This window comes from Berghia stephanieae, chromosome 4, assembly GCF_034508935.2.
Source record: "Berghia stephanieae isolate SIO BIC M18660-M18661 chromosome 4, UCSD_Bste_1.3, whole genome shotgun sequence".
NCBI classification, from domain to species: Eukaryota; Metazoa; Mollusca; class Gastropoda; order Nudibranchia; family Aeolidiidae; genus Berghia; species Berghia stephanieae.
The window spans coordinates 66,779,389-66,794,009 of NC_088363.1; the positions used below are offsets into that span (position 1 = coordinate 66,779,389).

The window sequence follows — 14,621 nt, forward strand, 5'->3', positions numbered from 1 at the left end:
TGTCATTTATACAGTTGAAAAAATGTTAATGAAAAGGTTTTGTTGATGTTTATTTTATTACTGGAAAATGATAATTACAGGGAAAATTAAGTGGTCATCCATCAAAGTGACTTTTTGACTGCTATAGAACTACAGCAGCACTTCAACAATAATACTCTTTCCAAACTATTTCAGCATCTCTATCCCCATCTTACTCTCCCCACCTTCTACCCTCTTTCTTTGAGAAGCTCAATTATAGTGTGCAAAAGCAGTCCAACGTTTTTTGTTAGTCTCCCTATCATTCTTAAGGGGGTACTGTCACAATAAGGACAATTTTATTAAGTTTTATCAAAAATGATCTTTTCAATGCTTTTTCTGCAGTATTATGTGTGTCCAAGCATATTTCTAAAGACTTTTTGGAATAATTTCCACTATCGGTGTGTATGAGGTGGCATTTTAGGGGTACCCCGCCCGAAAACTTCAGATTTTGGGAACAACTTTTCTCAAAAAGTGTCTATTCAATTTCACTGAAACTTGCTATGTAGGTGTCTTTTATACTGCTCTACATTATGTCAGAGGGATTTTTCTATTCTTATCCTAGTAAAGATTTTATAGCATCCGGAAGTCTTCAATCCGTAAAACTGTGAAAATTTTTCCTTTTTCGCAGTTTTTACCCTCTTTGGACCCCCATATCTAAAAATATAATCCTTATATTGCCAAAAGCCTCTGACATAATGTAGCCACACTATAAACACACAAGTGTGTGAAAGGAAAAAGAAATTGAATAGACAGTTTTTGAGAAATCTTGTTCCCTGCTATCCCACCCCCTAAGAAAATGACATTTTGAGAAAATGGGAAAAAACGAACCTTCTCGTAGATTATACAAAATATAGTGTCATGAACCCCCTAAACTGTGTTGTTTTAAACCCAAGAATCATTCTCCTGTGGAAAAAAGATACGATTAGTTATGAATTTATAAAAATGGTACTTATCCGTTTGAGGTAATCCATCCAATGTCACGTGTCGTCTGGGACTCCGCAATCAGAAGCCGCCTGCAGCATACTGCTCACCGCCTTCCAGTTGATGTAAACGTTCTTCCTCCTTTGTCTGTGCTAACCTCCTCATCTCCCTTTTCCTTTTAAAGACAAATTCACCTGCTCTGTCTGCATTCTTTATCCTAACATTGTCCCTTTTAGCCCATGCTCCACAAAATGTCGTCCCACACTAAGTCCTATTGCCGAAATGAAATCCTGCGATGCCTTTGCTCCCTTGTTGAATTCTCCTACTCCAATCCCACATGAAATTTCCAAACGCTGTCTCCCTACAAACACATGTTTTGGACACCTAGACCAAATCAAAGCATGGATGCTTTCATTTACATTCTGAGTCATTCCAAATAAACATCTCCCCAACAAATCATCATCAGTCAATCTAACATAAACGTCATGGATGTGTTCTGCTACAGTCGGTAGAATAAATGTGGTCATATGTCTGTCGTGGTCAGGTGCTGGCAGACCATTAGCCTTGGCTTTCATGTAGAAGCACCAAGAATCAATTCCTTCTTGGCAGTACTCATGGCGTGGCTGTTTATTGGTTGAGGTGCAGTGATAAAAAGAAGCCCAAATTGCGCGTCGCATGTCGTCCACAGTACTGTGTGATCTAATGGCCCGCGTGTAATATTTCTGAAGTCTGGCGATCTTTGCCTTTGTCAATTTTCCTTTTCCATTCCCTCCTAACGTTACCTTTACCTTCTTCTTGTTGTCCACAGTCTTCCGCAATGCTGTTCCTAGTCTCTTCGCTACATGATTTACACACTCCCTCTTCTCAATTGTCATCCCCTCATACGGTCCCGAATTGTTTAGCTGCTTGATGGTGTTGCTGTCCCCGTCACTAATCATTGTTCTATATCTAAGTCCATTCCGCTCTACAGATCTACTCCACATATTCACAGCCTCTACCTGTTCCATACTACCTGATGATCCTTCATGGTTCCTATCACACTCCTCCTTATGGCCACTCAAGAATTCTGCATACCTATCACTATCCCCCTTCAGCTTGTCTCCTACTGTCACACACTTATGGCAATACTTGGAAAGAACCTCATGGTCCACTACAAGTCCTGTTCTGTTCTCTATCACACATCCTATCCCTAACATTGATTTATGTCCCCTCGTGTGCCAACTACCATCATACGAAACATCAACATCAACAATTGGTTGCCCTGCCTGCTCAGGATACGCTCGACGAACAACATCAACAGCTTCAGAACGGAGACGAGACGAATAGCTGGCGAACTGGCGGTGGATGGCCTTCTGGTGGCGAAGAAAGGTCTTATGATGTAGTACAAGCATATCCATCATGCCGCAAAATGAGGCTAAGCCAGCCTGTCCACTTCCATTAGCCAAGGATGAAGCGACTCCACGACGATTAACTTCAAAATATTTATCTTTTTTACGAGATGTATAAAAGGACGATATAACTTTTGAACATGATTTACAAGACAAATGTAGAAGAATGGCAAGACCAACAGAAGAATCACGTGAAACCTCCAACGTAGACTGGAAACAAAAAGGGCAGAGAAGACAATCAACAAGATCCTGGAATACAATCAGCTGCACGATGGTCGAACATTCCAATGAAGACGAAGATGAAGGCTCAGACGTAGAGGCAAAGAAATCCAACTTACGAGCTGATGATGAAGAAGCAGAAGCTGAAGCTGTTGGTTGCGGCGAAGAAAAAGATGATGGAAATAAAGGTGAAGTCGCTGCGTGGGGCGAAGATGTCACAGAAGATGTGGATGCTGGCTCTGGTTCATTAAAAAATTTCTGCTTCTTCGCATCCCTTGCCTTCTTCAAAACATCTTTCCGTGACTTCCTTTTCATGCTGCTAATGGAAGCATTGAAGGTGGAAACCTTGGCTCTAGGCATGACAATCTGTGAAAATAAATAAATATAAATATACCATAATAAATAATAAAAAAAAAATAAAAATAAAAAAAAATAAAAAAAAAAAAAAAATAAAATATATATATATATATATATATATATATATATATATATAAAATAAAGAAATCGGGGTTAGCTTAGCTCAGGTTACGGTCTTTGCTTCGACCGGAAAGGTACCAAGTTCGATCACCAGCCTCTGTGCTGTGTGGATTGAGCAAGCCATCTCGCCCTAGCTCAATTTGCGGCAGCACTGCGGTTGCGCCTGGTTATATTCCAATCTACCCTTGGAATAGACCCTGGAGAATAATTTCCACTATGGGATGAATAAAGGGGTTTTAAAAAGATAATTTTATTATAACATTTTTATTGCACCCCCTACTGCTAAGCAGTGTTGGAATCAGCCCAAAGTTTTGCCTTGAAAAGCACAAAAGATACCCACACATAAGAATTCTGGCTACCAATCATAGTTAAGCACAGATCTGGTATTGCTTTGGATCAAAGAAAAAAAAACATTAAAGAAATTAAAAGAGCAGGCAGAAAGGCCGCTTTCTGGGCAAAATGAATTCCTACCACAATAAGGTAACAAAAAGTCACAGTGGGCTGACCACCTGCTTGGCTAATGCCTTGGTCTAGAGTAATTTCACTTTAAAGTGGCCCTACACTGAAAGGTGAAAAGGCAGAAACTATAGATCAGAAAGAAAGAAACGCCTTTAGGTCAAGAGACGAGAACCATACCTCAGAGCATTGAGAGCACCCCCCCCCCCCCCCCCCCCCCCCCCCACACACACACACACAGACTCTTGTAGAATGATGGTTATAAAAAAAAAAGCACAATCTAGATAATCTCTAAGTTCTAACTCACTGACGTCAATGGTAATCCAAGTCTAAGTTAGCTTTCGACGTCTATCTGTCTGTCTAAGATCTACTATAGATCGGCGTTTAGTTATCTCCTTATTCAAGCTCAATGATCTTCACTAGTCTAATGTAAATCAAAGAAAACAGTGTGGTTCTTAATAATCGTATTAAAAATAAAATAAAAACAAAAATTAGCCTTTAGAATTATTTACGAGCAGCATTCTCTTTTACTATCGTCAATGTTTACATTTTAGAATGGAATGCACACTTTGAGACTGTAACCGGTCAATCTGATTTCACTAGTAATAAATAAATAGACATACTTACTGGCTAAAGCGGTATCCAGGCGTCGAAATGATTATCTACCAATTCTTGGTTCTTTGGAAAATGATGATAAAACTTTGCAAATAAGTAAATGGAGTGAAGTTTGTCATGAAACGACCAAAAATCAGTTCGAATCGAAGCGTAAGTAAACGTAGTCGAATGCTCCGGAAATGTACCCGTTGTTATGTCACGTGACTGAAAACCGGGTTACGATTGGTCTTGGAATGTGAGCTAAAATTTTCCATGACGGTAATTACTAAAAATAACTCCTAGACGTCTCTTCAGCCAATCAAAGAAAGGAAAATAGGCTTGGATTTTCTCGATTTCCCCGCCGACCTGTGACACATACGCGAAAGAATGTGAAAGAACGGAAATGCCCTTTCCCTGACATTTCTGCTAATACCAAATAAGCCGGGGTTCAGTGCGGGTTACTAAGGACTATCGAACGTTGATTCTGACGAAAATGACGGAAAAACTTTGCGTTTAGACGATAGTTGCGTCACAAAAAAATTATTTAAAGCACTTTTTTGTAAAAATTTAGCCTTTTGAATGTTTTCAGTGTGTTAAAGAAAGGTTGAATTACCTGAAAGTGCCCTAATCTCATTTTCGATAATTTTAGTGGAATTCATAGTAAAACCGTCCTCTCGACCAGCGCGTACCCCCTTAATACGGTATATATGGTTTTAGGGCAAAGTAGACGTGTCCACTCAGTTTCTTTTAGTTGAAATTTTATAAATTTTATTCCATTTATTTATTTAATTTATAAATGCTATTAAAGTATTCTTTGTTATTACCATGACAGGAGGGTGTCTCTGCAACAGAGAATTTGAATGAAATGCAGTGTATGTGGTTCCAGACTGAGTGTGCGTTTGCCTACAAGAGATTAGGCAAATGGGGAGAGTCCTTGAAAAAGTGCCATGAAATAAACCGGGTGGGTATGAATTACAGAACACTTTTCTTACTTTGTGTTCTTGTTTTGTTTTTTTTTATCACTGCAACTCAGGTTCTTAATTTTTTATAATTTATACGTCATCATTTTCTTTCCACTGGTTCAGAAGCCTTTTGGCAAAATAATAAAAACTTTGCTGTTTCACTTGTCAAGGCAATATTTTACTCTCTGTTACCTCCTTTGTTGAGATAAAATAGTTTTGTCTGGATTCTGTTTTGTCTACGCCAAATTTGAAAATGATAACAGTGGCCATCTCCTGTGCGACAAAACTTTCTGTATAATTTGGTCTAGATGGAAAAAGTGTGATAGAAAATTCTGGGTCTGGTAATCACAGAATGTTTTTGGTATATAGCCACTGTTGTCATGTACTTAAAATGAGAAATAATTTTGTTTCTCCTTGTAAATCATATCTATTTATGACTGTCTCGTGTTAATATGCTTAATTATACTAATTATGTATTGGATAAAATTGTTGGTAATAGTGGAAAGGTATTTTCTGAATTGGGATCTTGACCTCCCACAGTGCTTTTTGTCTTTGTCTTGGAATGAGTTTACTTTTTTTTTTTCCTTTCCCTTGTCGGAGTCTTTGGCTGGGAGGGAAGCAGTCAAATGTATAGATTTTAAATTTAGGGGGGATGATTTTTTTTTTCCTTGTAAATATCTCTTTTATGTATTGTTATACTTGTTTTGAATATGTAATGTCTTAGTGTGATCCTATGCTTGAGAATGGATGAGACTTTTAGATGATCTCAAACCATGCACAATGATAGTATGCTCTTGGAATCTACATAATCTGTTCCCTATCTGTACCATTCCCCTTTATCTTACTTTTCGTGTGTGCTTTTAATTGTCAATCTAGACTTATTTAACCATCCCATTTTCTTTCTTTTAACTGGCACTGGAATGATCTGTGTCGCAAATGCTGTAAAACCCTTAAAAACATACAAAAGTATTTTCCTCATTCAGCAATTATGTATGCAAGTCGATTTTTGTCTCAGCTTAGATATAACTGCTTCAAATAAAAAGAACAATAGTATTTTTGTACGTTATTATTTACAGTCCACAACTTCTAGTAGCTTATTATTCACTTTATCTCAGACTAGTACATTTCTTCTATCATCTATCATCACCCTTTTTAAATCTGTTACATGACACATGCCAACCAATGAACAAAAAGGAGTAATGGTTTTTATTTTATGTCATTGCAGCATTTCTTGGAAATAATAGAGGATCAGTTTGACTTCCACACTTATTGTATGAGAAAGATGACTCTGCGGTCTTACATTAGTTTATTGAGACTGGAAGATTTGTTGAGAAGTCATCCATTTTATTCTAAAATAGCATATTTAGCAATGGAGGTGAGTGATATTCTCGTTGTTTTGGTTTATATGCCTTGTGTCTTTTCTGAAAGGAAAAAAAATAAATTACAGAAACGCTTAGCTGCCAACCGTTCCGTTAAAAACGGATTTGTTCCGTATTTGACTTCCTGAGTCCATAAGTCTTTATTTTTAGTTCAAAATCCGTATTTTGTAATTTTTGACTAATTTGTGGTAAACAAGGCATGTGAGCCTAATGAATTATTATTATTGATCCATTATTATTACTATTACTACTACTATTATTGTTATTATTATTATTATTATTATTATTATTATTATTATTATTATTATTATTATTGGTGTCCAGTGAGAGATGATGAGCAGGGTTTAAAAAATGATTTTCAACAATTAAAAAAGTTCCATTTGTTTATATGACGCCTGTTTTTTACTCAAACCTTTCATAATGTATTGGAGATTTGCATAGAATATGGATGTTAGCCTCGATATACTTTTAATATTCTAAGACAGTATTGATACTTTCACTATTTGTTACAAATATTATTTTAATTTAAAAAAAATTAAATCCAGATCTTTGATTGGAAGGTATTCAATCAGAAAATCAATTGCTTATATAGATTAAACATGACAATGATTATTTCCCTTTATTAATTTATGAAATATAAATTGAATCCCTTTACAAAAACATCTTCATCTGATTTTAATTTTTTTTTTTTTTTCAAGCAAGCTTTTGTAACGGTTTAGGTTCAAGAAAAATAAGTATACTCCATTTTTAAGGTGTGTTTATCTTGTCAAAGTAAAGAAGTAGGAATTCTCCAATATTTAGAGGTGCATTTTACTATAACTACTATTATTGTGTACGACTTAAAGACCATTATGTTGCATGAAAGAAAACATATATGCAATCGCCTACTTTTTAGCTGAACTCACCGAATTTTTACCCCAAAACGTCCTCTCAGGTGATGTACCAGGTTGGCAGTTATGCATTTCTAACCATCCTAAGTTATTTCATTTATTTTACAATTGGGCTTCTTGTGTATTGGTCCTTATCAAAGTTGAGGCAGTTGAATTCTTTCTTTATATTGTCTGTTCTGAAATTTTGATCTCATTGTGGAAAGTGTCTTTTTAACGATTCAAATGTTCTGTTACTAAACCCGATAATTTAGGAACATTTGGACTAGCCTCTGTTATCTCAAACTTGTTAGTGTTAGTAATAGTAATTAAAAAGCTGACTTTTATATGTTGCGATTCGATGAAAGGGAGGGGGTGGGGGGGGCACACATCGTCCCCTCATCCCGGGCCAAATGAGCGTTCCTTATTTTATTTTTGAAAAGTTGGCAGCTATGGAAACGTCCTGAATTCGATGTTTATTTGAAGAGTGAATTAATCAATAGAAAATTCGTATATGAATCAGAAATTTTTAAAAAGTTATTTGTAGATTTCTTTAATCCAGATTGCTCAAAATATTGCATGTGAAATTTTGACAAAAACGAAAGTAGAAATCCGCTGCTAGTCTCAGCAGTACAAAAACAAAGACTAAAATAATAAGTAGATATGTTCATTTGACGAATAACATTTCAAATGACTAATGATACCAAATAGTAATAATGATACTAGATTTGCATACATACATGGGGAATTTTAATGCACTACAAAGATAGTTAATCAAGTTAAAGTGGTTTTTATTCGGCTACTTGAAAATGCGAATCAGGGATATAAAAATAATGTGGTTTTTGCATGATAAGCAGTGCTGTACATACAAGATGGATTCATACCTTGTGTGTGGAATACCTTAGCAAAAATATCAAAGCTTTACTAATGGAAATATAGATGAATTCAACAATTAGTTTTTGTTGAATATTAGAATTATATGTTTGTAAAAGACAGTTTGTTTATTGGCCATTGAGATTTTAAATTGCCCTACCTATTGTCATTGTTGATAGTTTCAAGGTCAAAATTTCCCATAGTTGGCAGGGAGGTACATACTGTGTCTTCTATCCCCTTATATCTGTTTTCCAACATGCTTTCTGTCTTTGTCTTGGAATGAGATTACTTGGTTTTGTCCTGGCCCTGTTCGGAGTCCTGACTGGGAGGGAAACAGTCAAATGCATAGTTATTGTTTTGGGAGATATTTTTTCCCTTGTAAATCCTTCCTCTGTTATGTATTATTATATTTGTTATTTTTAATGTATAATGTAAGCATTTGAATGTATTCCTCTTTGTTGGATTTTGTGCTTGTGTCCAGATGAGACTTATAGGTGATCTCAAACTTAGTACATTGGTGGTATGCTCTTGGAATCTACATCTGATTCCTATTTGTTCCTAGCTCCCCTTTGTCTTACTTTTTCTTGGGTGCTTTAATTGTAATTCCAGAACTTTCTACTATCCCATTTTCTTACTTTTTACTGGCGCTGATATAACCTAAATGTGTTGCAAACGCCGTAAAACCCTTTAAAAAAAAGGTCAAAATTGTGAGTCGTTAAAAAGATATTTAGACCAATTTCAATCAGTTGTATCAATTTTTAATGTTGCGCCACAAGCAATATTCTAAGAATTAGTGGATATATGTGAAAAGTGTTTCACTCAAATGTTGAAACGTCTCCATATTAGCAGACTTTTTTTTTGTATTAGTGGCCATCTATAGATTGTCATTCTGGTTCAAAACTTCTATTGCTTGTAGATTTTGTCTTGGTAATGTGGTGCAAATTTATAGATACGTTTTAATAAAAATTCTTATGCATCTGCATATTTGTTACATAGCCCTGATTAGATATTTTGCCTTTTAAAAAATGAATGTACGATTTCTTTTTCCTTTGTACATTTTCAGGTGTATTTGCATTTATATGATCATCCGTTGACAGATGCAGATGAGGAAGCGGAAATTGACACCGGTAATTTTATATTCAGTTTTATTGTCAGTCTTCATGTTTCTTGATAGTTCACCTGGAGAGACTCCCATCACCAGCAAAGGGATTCTATTCAGAGTGCAGCCAGCTGTGACTTGGTTTTATTTGCTGGTGGAGAAAACTTGGTGAAAGACTATTATCCTTTTGAAAGGGTAGCAGATAGTACAAATACAGGCTAGACTCGAGCTCTATAGCTGTGACTTGGTTTTATTTGCTGGTGGAGAAAACTTGGTGAAAGACTATTATCCTTTTGAAAGGGTAGCAGATAGTACAAATACAGGCTAGACTCGGGCTCTATATGTTACTAAGGGGGACTACCTGCTGATCTGCCACTCGCACAGATTTAATAGTACAACTACCTTGAGGGGGGTTCTAGCTTGGATTTTAACATCAAAATAATTTTTTTTTTTAATTATTTTATAATTTAAGATAATTTCTAAAAATATCCTTCTTATTTCAGTATGTGTCAAATTTTAAACTGAAACTTTGTATGTAAAATCAGGGCATTTTGATTTTTTCGTTCCTCTGGCAGGTTTGCTTCCTCTACATTCATCTTAAAGTCTAATGTGACGTCACTTATTCACACAATCGCTGCATACAGATTTAAAAAAAAAAAATTCTTCAAGATTCAATTGATTTATTTTTTTACCAAAATTGGAGAAGATAAATATTTTTGCATTTTTACTTAGGAATGGATATATGGTCAACTTATTGTGCACAACATGAATTCTAAAGCATTTTTATTCAGATTTTATTTTTTGTCAAATTCTAATTTTAGATTAGATATATATATTTTATGTGTTTACTAATCTATTTTAAATGGTATATAATCAAAAATGCTCTCATAAAATGAAATAAAGCTTTGATTGGGTGTATTGAGATTTTCCCTATTCAGGCAAGGGTGTTTCTCCTCGCATTCCAGAAACAAAAACCAAAATAAATTATGCCCTTCCACCGCGGCATCATAAGATACCATCGCCTATGCATTCCACGGATGAATATAGATAATTCATCAAACAAGATTTCTGATGTCAACAGGAATCATTCATTTTGTCCAAAGTGAGCAAATTGGGGGTTAATAATCTTGCCCAAGGAAAAAAACGAAAGTTCCTAAACTGGGGCTCAAACCTGGGACTTCCATGTCACAGTGCAGTGCCTTAACCACGTCGCTTTTTCTAACCAATTCAAATGTTTGTTTATTGGCACATGTATACAATTTCATATAAAAGCACATGTGGAATAAATAAATGAATTTCCTTGATAAAATTTCTGTTAAGTTAGCTTTTGACGAAAAGTTTATAAAGATTAATCTAATATTAATTCTTTATTTATATGCATGTCAAGGGTTTAAAATAGATTTTAAAACTTTTACACAAGTCTAAGTCTATATAAAGAAAAAGGTAAATGAATGAATGAAAATGAAACATACCTCTTCGACTATTTGAATTTGAAAAGATTTTTAGACATATATATTTAAAAATCAGTTGTAGAGACTAGAAAATTTGTTCTTTCAAAAGTGCATTCATTTTTTTTCTCGACATTAGTTGATGGAATTATATTTGATATAATTTACTTGTTGGTTTGTATTGTTTAATAATGAAAAATGCTCCCATTTTCATAAGAATGATAGGGTTATATATAGTACCTTTATACAGTACCTATTGTCCACATTGTTTCTCTTTTCACTTTTTCTTAATGGTGATATTGAGATATATCTTTTTTACTTTTCATTGCACAGAAAACATGACTCCAGAGGAACTCAAAAAGATGAAGAGGAAGCAAAGAAAAGCAGAGAAAAAGGCTGAGCAAGAGAGAGAAAAACAAAAGGCAGAACAAGAGAAGAGAGACCACAAAAATAAGGCCCAAGATGGAGATTTGGATGGGCCAAAAGAAGAAGAACTTATACCAGACAAGCTTGCACGTGTATGGATTATTTTTCATGCATATAAGGTTGTGCGAAAAGGTCATATTTGTAACAGTGGACACAAAACGATCTCAAAATAAAGATATTTTGTGAAGCTGTGGAAAAATGAGGTCTGAGGATCTGCTTCTAAAATTAGAGCTATTCTCTTGACACTAAGCTATCATCATTTAACTCGTTGTCTTTTTGTATCGGAATGTTTTAAAAATGACCTTTTGACACAACCTCTTAGGTTAATAATAGTTTGTAAAAGAGCATTGACATTCTATGTAATAACTCAAAACTCAACAGCTGAATAGTCTGGTTTCGACGCAAAGGGGTGATCTAAAACTGAACAATAGATCTGGTTTTCTAAACCATTGGAAAGTTTATTTTTTCCAGATTTATTTCAGGATTTGCCTTGATAACGTGCTTATATAATTTGGCAGTTGTTATTAGAAAAGGACATAAAAATTTTTCTTGCTTTGGCTGAATATAGGACAGGTTGTAAAAACATTGTATTTCGTCGCATTTTGTGGAGTTGTTATGATCTCAGCACTGAATAATCTATATGATATCTGTAATACACAGTTGGCAGGTCTCGATTACTGATTGGTTAGGAAATTTGGTCTCCTAAATTGATGTTTTATTTACTTTTTCTTTTTTTACATGACAAAACTAACCAACAGCCAGAAGATGCCATGGAACAAGCTCTTCAATTTCTGAAGCCACTTCAACTTTTATCTTCCTCAAATGTCCTGACCCACGTGTATGCATACAAAATTTATTTTAGAAAAGGTATTTAAAGCAAATCTTTATCCATTTTCATTTCTCTTTTAAATCCAATTTGTTTTTCTGTCTTTCTCTCTCTCTCTCTCTCTCTCTCTCTCTCTCTCTCTCTCTCTCTCTCTCTCTCTCTCTCTCTCTCTCTCTCTCTCTCTCTCTCTCTCTCTCTCTCTCTCTCTCCCTCTCTCTCTCTCTCCTTTTTATTTTTATTTTTTTCTCGTCATGGTAGTAGAGTTGACTGCAGTAGCAGAAATTAGAATTGCAAGAGTTTAGTTATAACACTTTGAAGAGGTCATTCTTATTTTGTTTTTGCCGAACATCATTTTTTTGTTGTTGTACATATTCAAGTTTCTGTTCATTGATATTGATTTGTCTCATTTATCATAATCATCATAAAAAATTTTAATTGAATATATTTGAAACCATATACGTAGTTCCTTGGTGGATGAGGAGGTAACTGATGCTGTGTCATTTGTCCCCTTATATCTGTATTCCTTTTCCAGGTTGCTTTCTGCCTCTGGCTTGGAATGATATTACTTGATTTTATCCAGACATTTGTCTTACTTTTTCTCCTGTGCTTTCAAATGTAAATTTATAACTTTTTTGACTACCCCACTTTCTTCAATATTACTGGCGCTGAAATGACCTAAATGCGTCACAAGTGCCATAAATCCCTCAAAAACAAAACAAAACGGCGTATTCCTCTTCGTTGGATCCTGTGCTGTGTTTGAGATTATAAATCTATAGATGTTTTTTTTTTACTATTCCATTTGCTTCCTTTTTGCTGGTCTGAAATAACCGAAGTGTTACAAATGTCATAAACATAAAAAGAAATAAACCATATAGTTACTAAGCGTATTGTGATTGGTGGAATTTCTTTCAGGGCAGTGTTAGCCAGTTAGCATCTTGTGCAGGTGGATTCTACATCAGTCCTCACTCATGATTCATCTGAAGTTTATTATTTACCTATTGATGCTATACGTTTCGCCAAAAAAAAACTCACATCCACCAGCTGGGTATAGCGTACCAACGCACAAAACTTTGTGTCACCTTGAATTTTTACAGTTTGATAGAATTTAGTGAGAAGTACTCGTAAAAATGGCTGGCTAAAAACAATAACAAAGAGCTGAATGACATCAATTTCATTTCCTTCTATTGATAGCCATTTTATACCCAATTGAGTATTCCTGCTTGTTGCACCCTGTGCAGGTGTGACTTATACATAGTCTCAGACAATATGCATATCGTTGCTCTTAGATCCTAAGTTTTGCTGTGGTTTGTTTTACCCTTTTTACTATCTTATTCTCCCTTTTTACTGGCGGTGATATAACCTAAATGTGTTGTAAGCGCCTTAAAACCCTTAAAAACAAACATTTAATACTGAATTCTTATGGTTGAGTTTATACTCGTGTTCTATGAGATTTAATGAATAATTGGAGAAAACTTATTGTAAAATGTATTTTGTTTTCCCAGGCAAATTACTGTTAATGTTACAATCCATCAAGAGAGGCTTTGTTGCTGATAGATCACATCCTCAATTCCATTTATGCCTAATCCATTTCTTGCAATATGGTGAGTTGAATGTAGATTAGTTTGGATTATTTGTTTTTTTTAGAGAGAATATCAGATCAGATGTACTGCAGTGTTCCTTTACACCATTAAGTACTTTCTCACATTTTCACCCCCTTTTTTTAAAAAAAAATAAATTTCATCATAATTTGTCAATTGGGTCGAAGGTTTTTCATTTTTGTTTCCGGTATTGAGATAAAGAAGTTATTTTATTTCATTGATTTGATTGGGTTTTTTTGGTGGTACTTAATGTGTTCTTTCTTCTTTTTTTACTTTTTTTCAAGTGGAAGAGCAAAAAGATTTGAATGAATCTGTAAAAACTGTGATAGATAAGGAAATTGTTGACATTTACCAAGGGAAAACTGCCCAACAACTCAACCAGCAATTTCTAGAGCAACACTCAGAATCACTTCTTCATCGACTGGCAGGTAAGTCACTATAAATTGAGCCCAAAACCACATTTTTGTTTGTAATTAATATTTCATTTCCTTCCATCTCTTTTTTTTTTTTCTCCTTGAAAATGAATATTTGACTTTTTATTGTTTTAATTAACTGATTCATCAAGTAAACAGTAATGGTTTAAATAATTATTATTTAATGTCTTTGCCTATATTGTCTTTTTGCTGTTAACTTTTTCAGGTGCTCGAGTTATGTTCAAGTTGAATCCTGGTCAACAAGATGAAGCCATTAAACTTGCTACATGCTTAGATCAACACATTACTGAGTTGACAATCCCAGTAAGTGCATATCTCATTATAAAATATTAATATTTACATAGCCCATTTCCTGGGATCAACCATGCTCAATGATATTTAATGTGTTACATATATTCCCTCAGCAGGCCATATGGAACAATATTTCCATTTCATATAGTACCAGTCGCCTGTTAGGAATCCTTTCTGTGCTAGCACTCTTACAATATCTGTCATGACTTGCAACTAGGTACTCATTCATACCCGAGTCGAGTAGAGTGAATGTGCGTAAAATGCCTTACCCAAGTTCATATGTCAAGACCAGAATATTCCATGATCACTGTCACTGAGCTGGCCATTGATCATGCTCAGTTTTCCT

At 34.8% G+C, this 14,621-nt stretch overlaps 1 protein-coding gene and 1 pseudogene across 1 annotated transcript in view; one reads left to right on the plus strand and one right to left on the minus strand.

Annotated features, from left to right (window-relative positions):
* LOC144971066 (N-alpha-acetyltransferase 15, NatA auxiliary subunit-like) overlaps positions 1–14,621 on the plus strand; it is a 37,727-nt gene that overhangs the window by 17,376 nt on the left and 5,730 nt on the right. Inside the window, exons 14-21 of the mRNA XM_078911409.1 lie at positions 4,906–5,034; positions 6,261–6,410; positions 9,217–9,280; positions 11,034–11,218; positions 11,885–11,993; positions 13,455–13,553; positions 13,835–13,978; positions 14,190–14,287. Of these exons, the coding sequence (XP_078767535.1) occupies positions 4,906–5,034; positions 6,261–6,410; positions 9,217–9,280; positions 11,034–11,218; positions 11,885–11,993; positions 13,455–13,553; positions 13,835–13,978; positions 14,190–14,287 (978 nt within the window). The remainder of the gene's footprint in view (positions 1–4,905; positions 5,035–6,260; positions 6,411–9,216; positions 9,281–11,033; positions 11,219–11,884; positions 11,994–13,454; positions 13,554–13,834; positions 13,979–14,189; positions 14,288–14,621) is intronic.
* Positions 543–4,754, minus strand: LOC144971067 (uncharacterized; annotated as a pseudogene).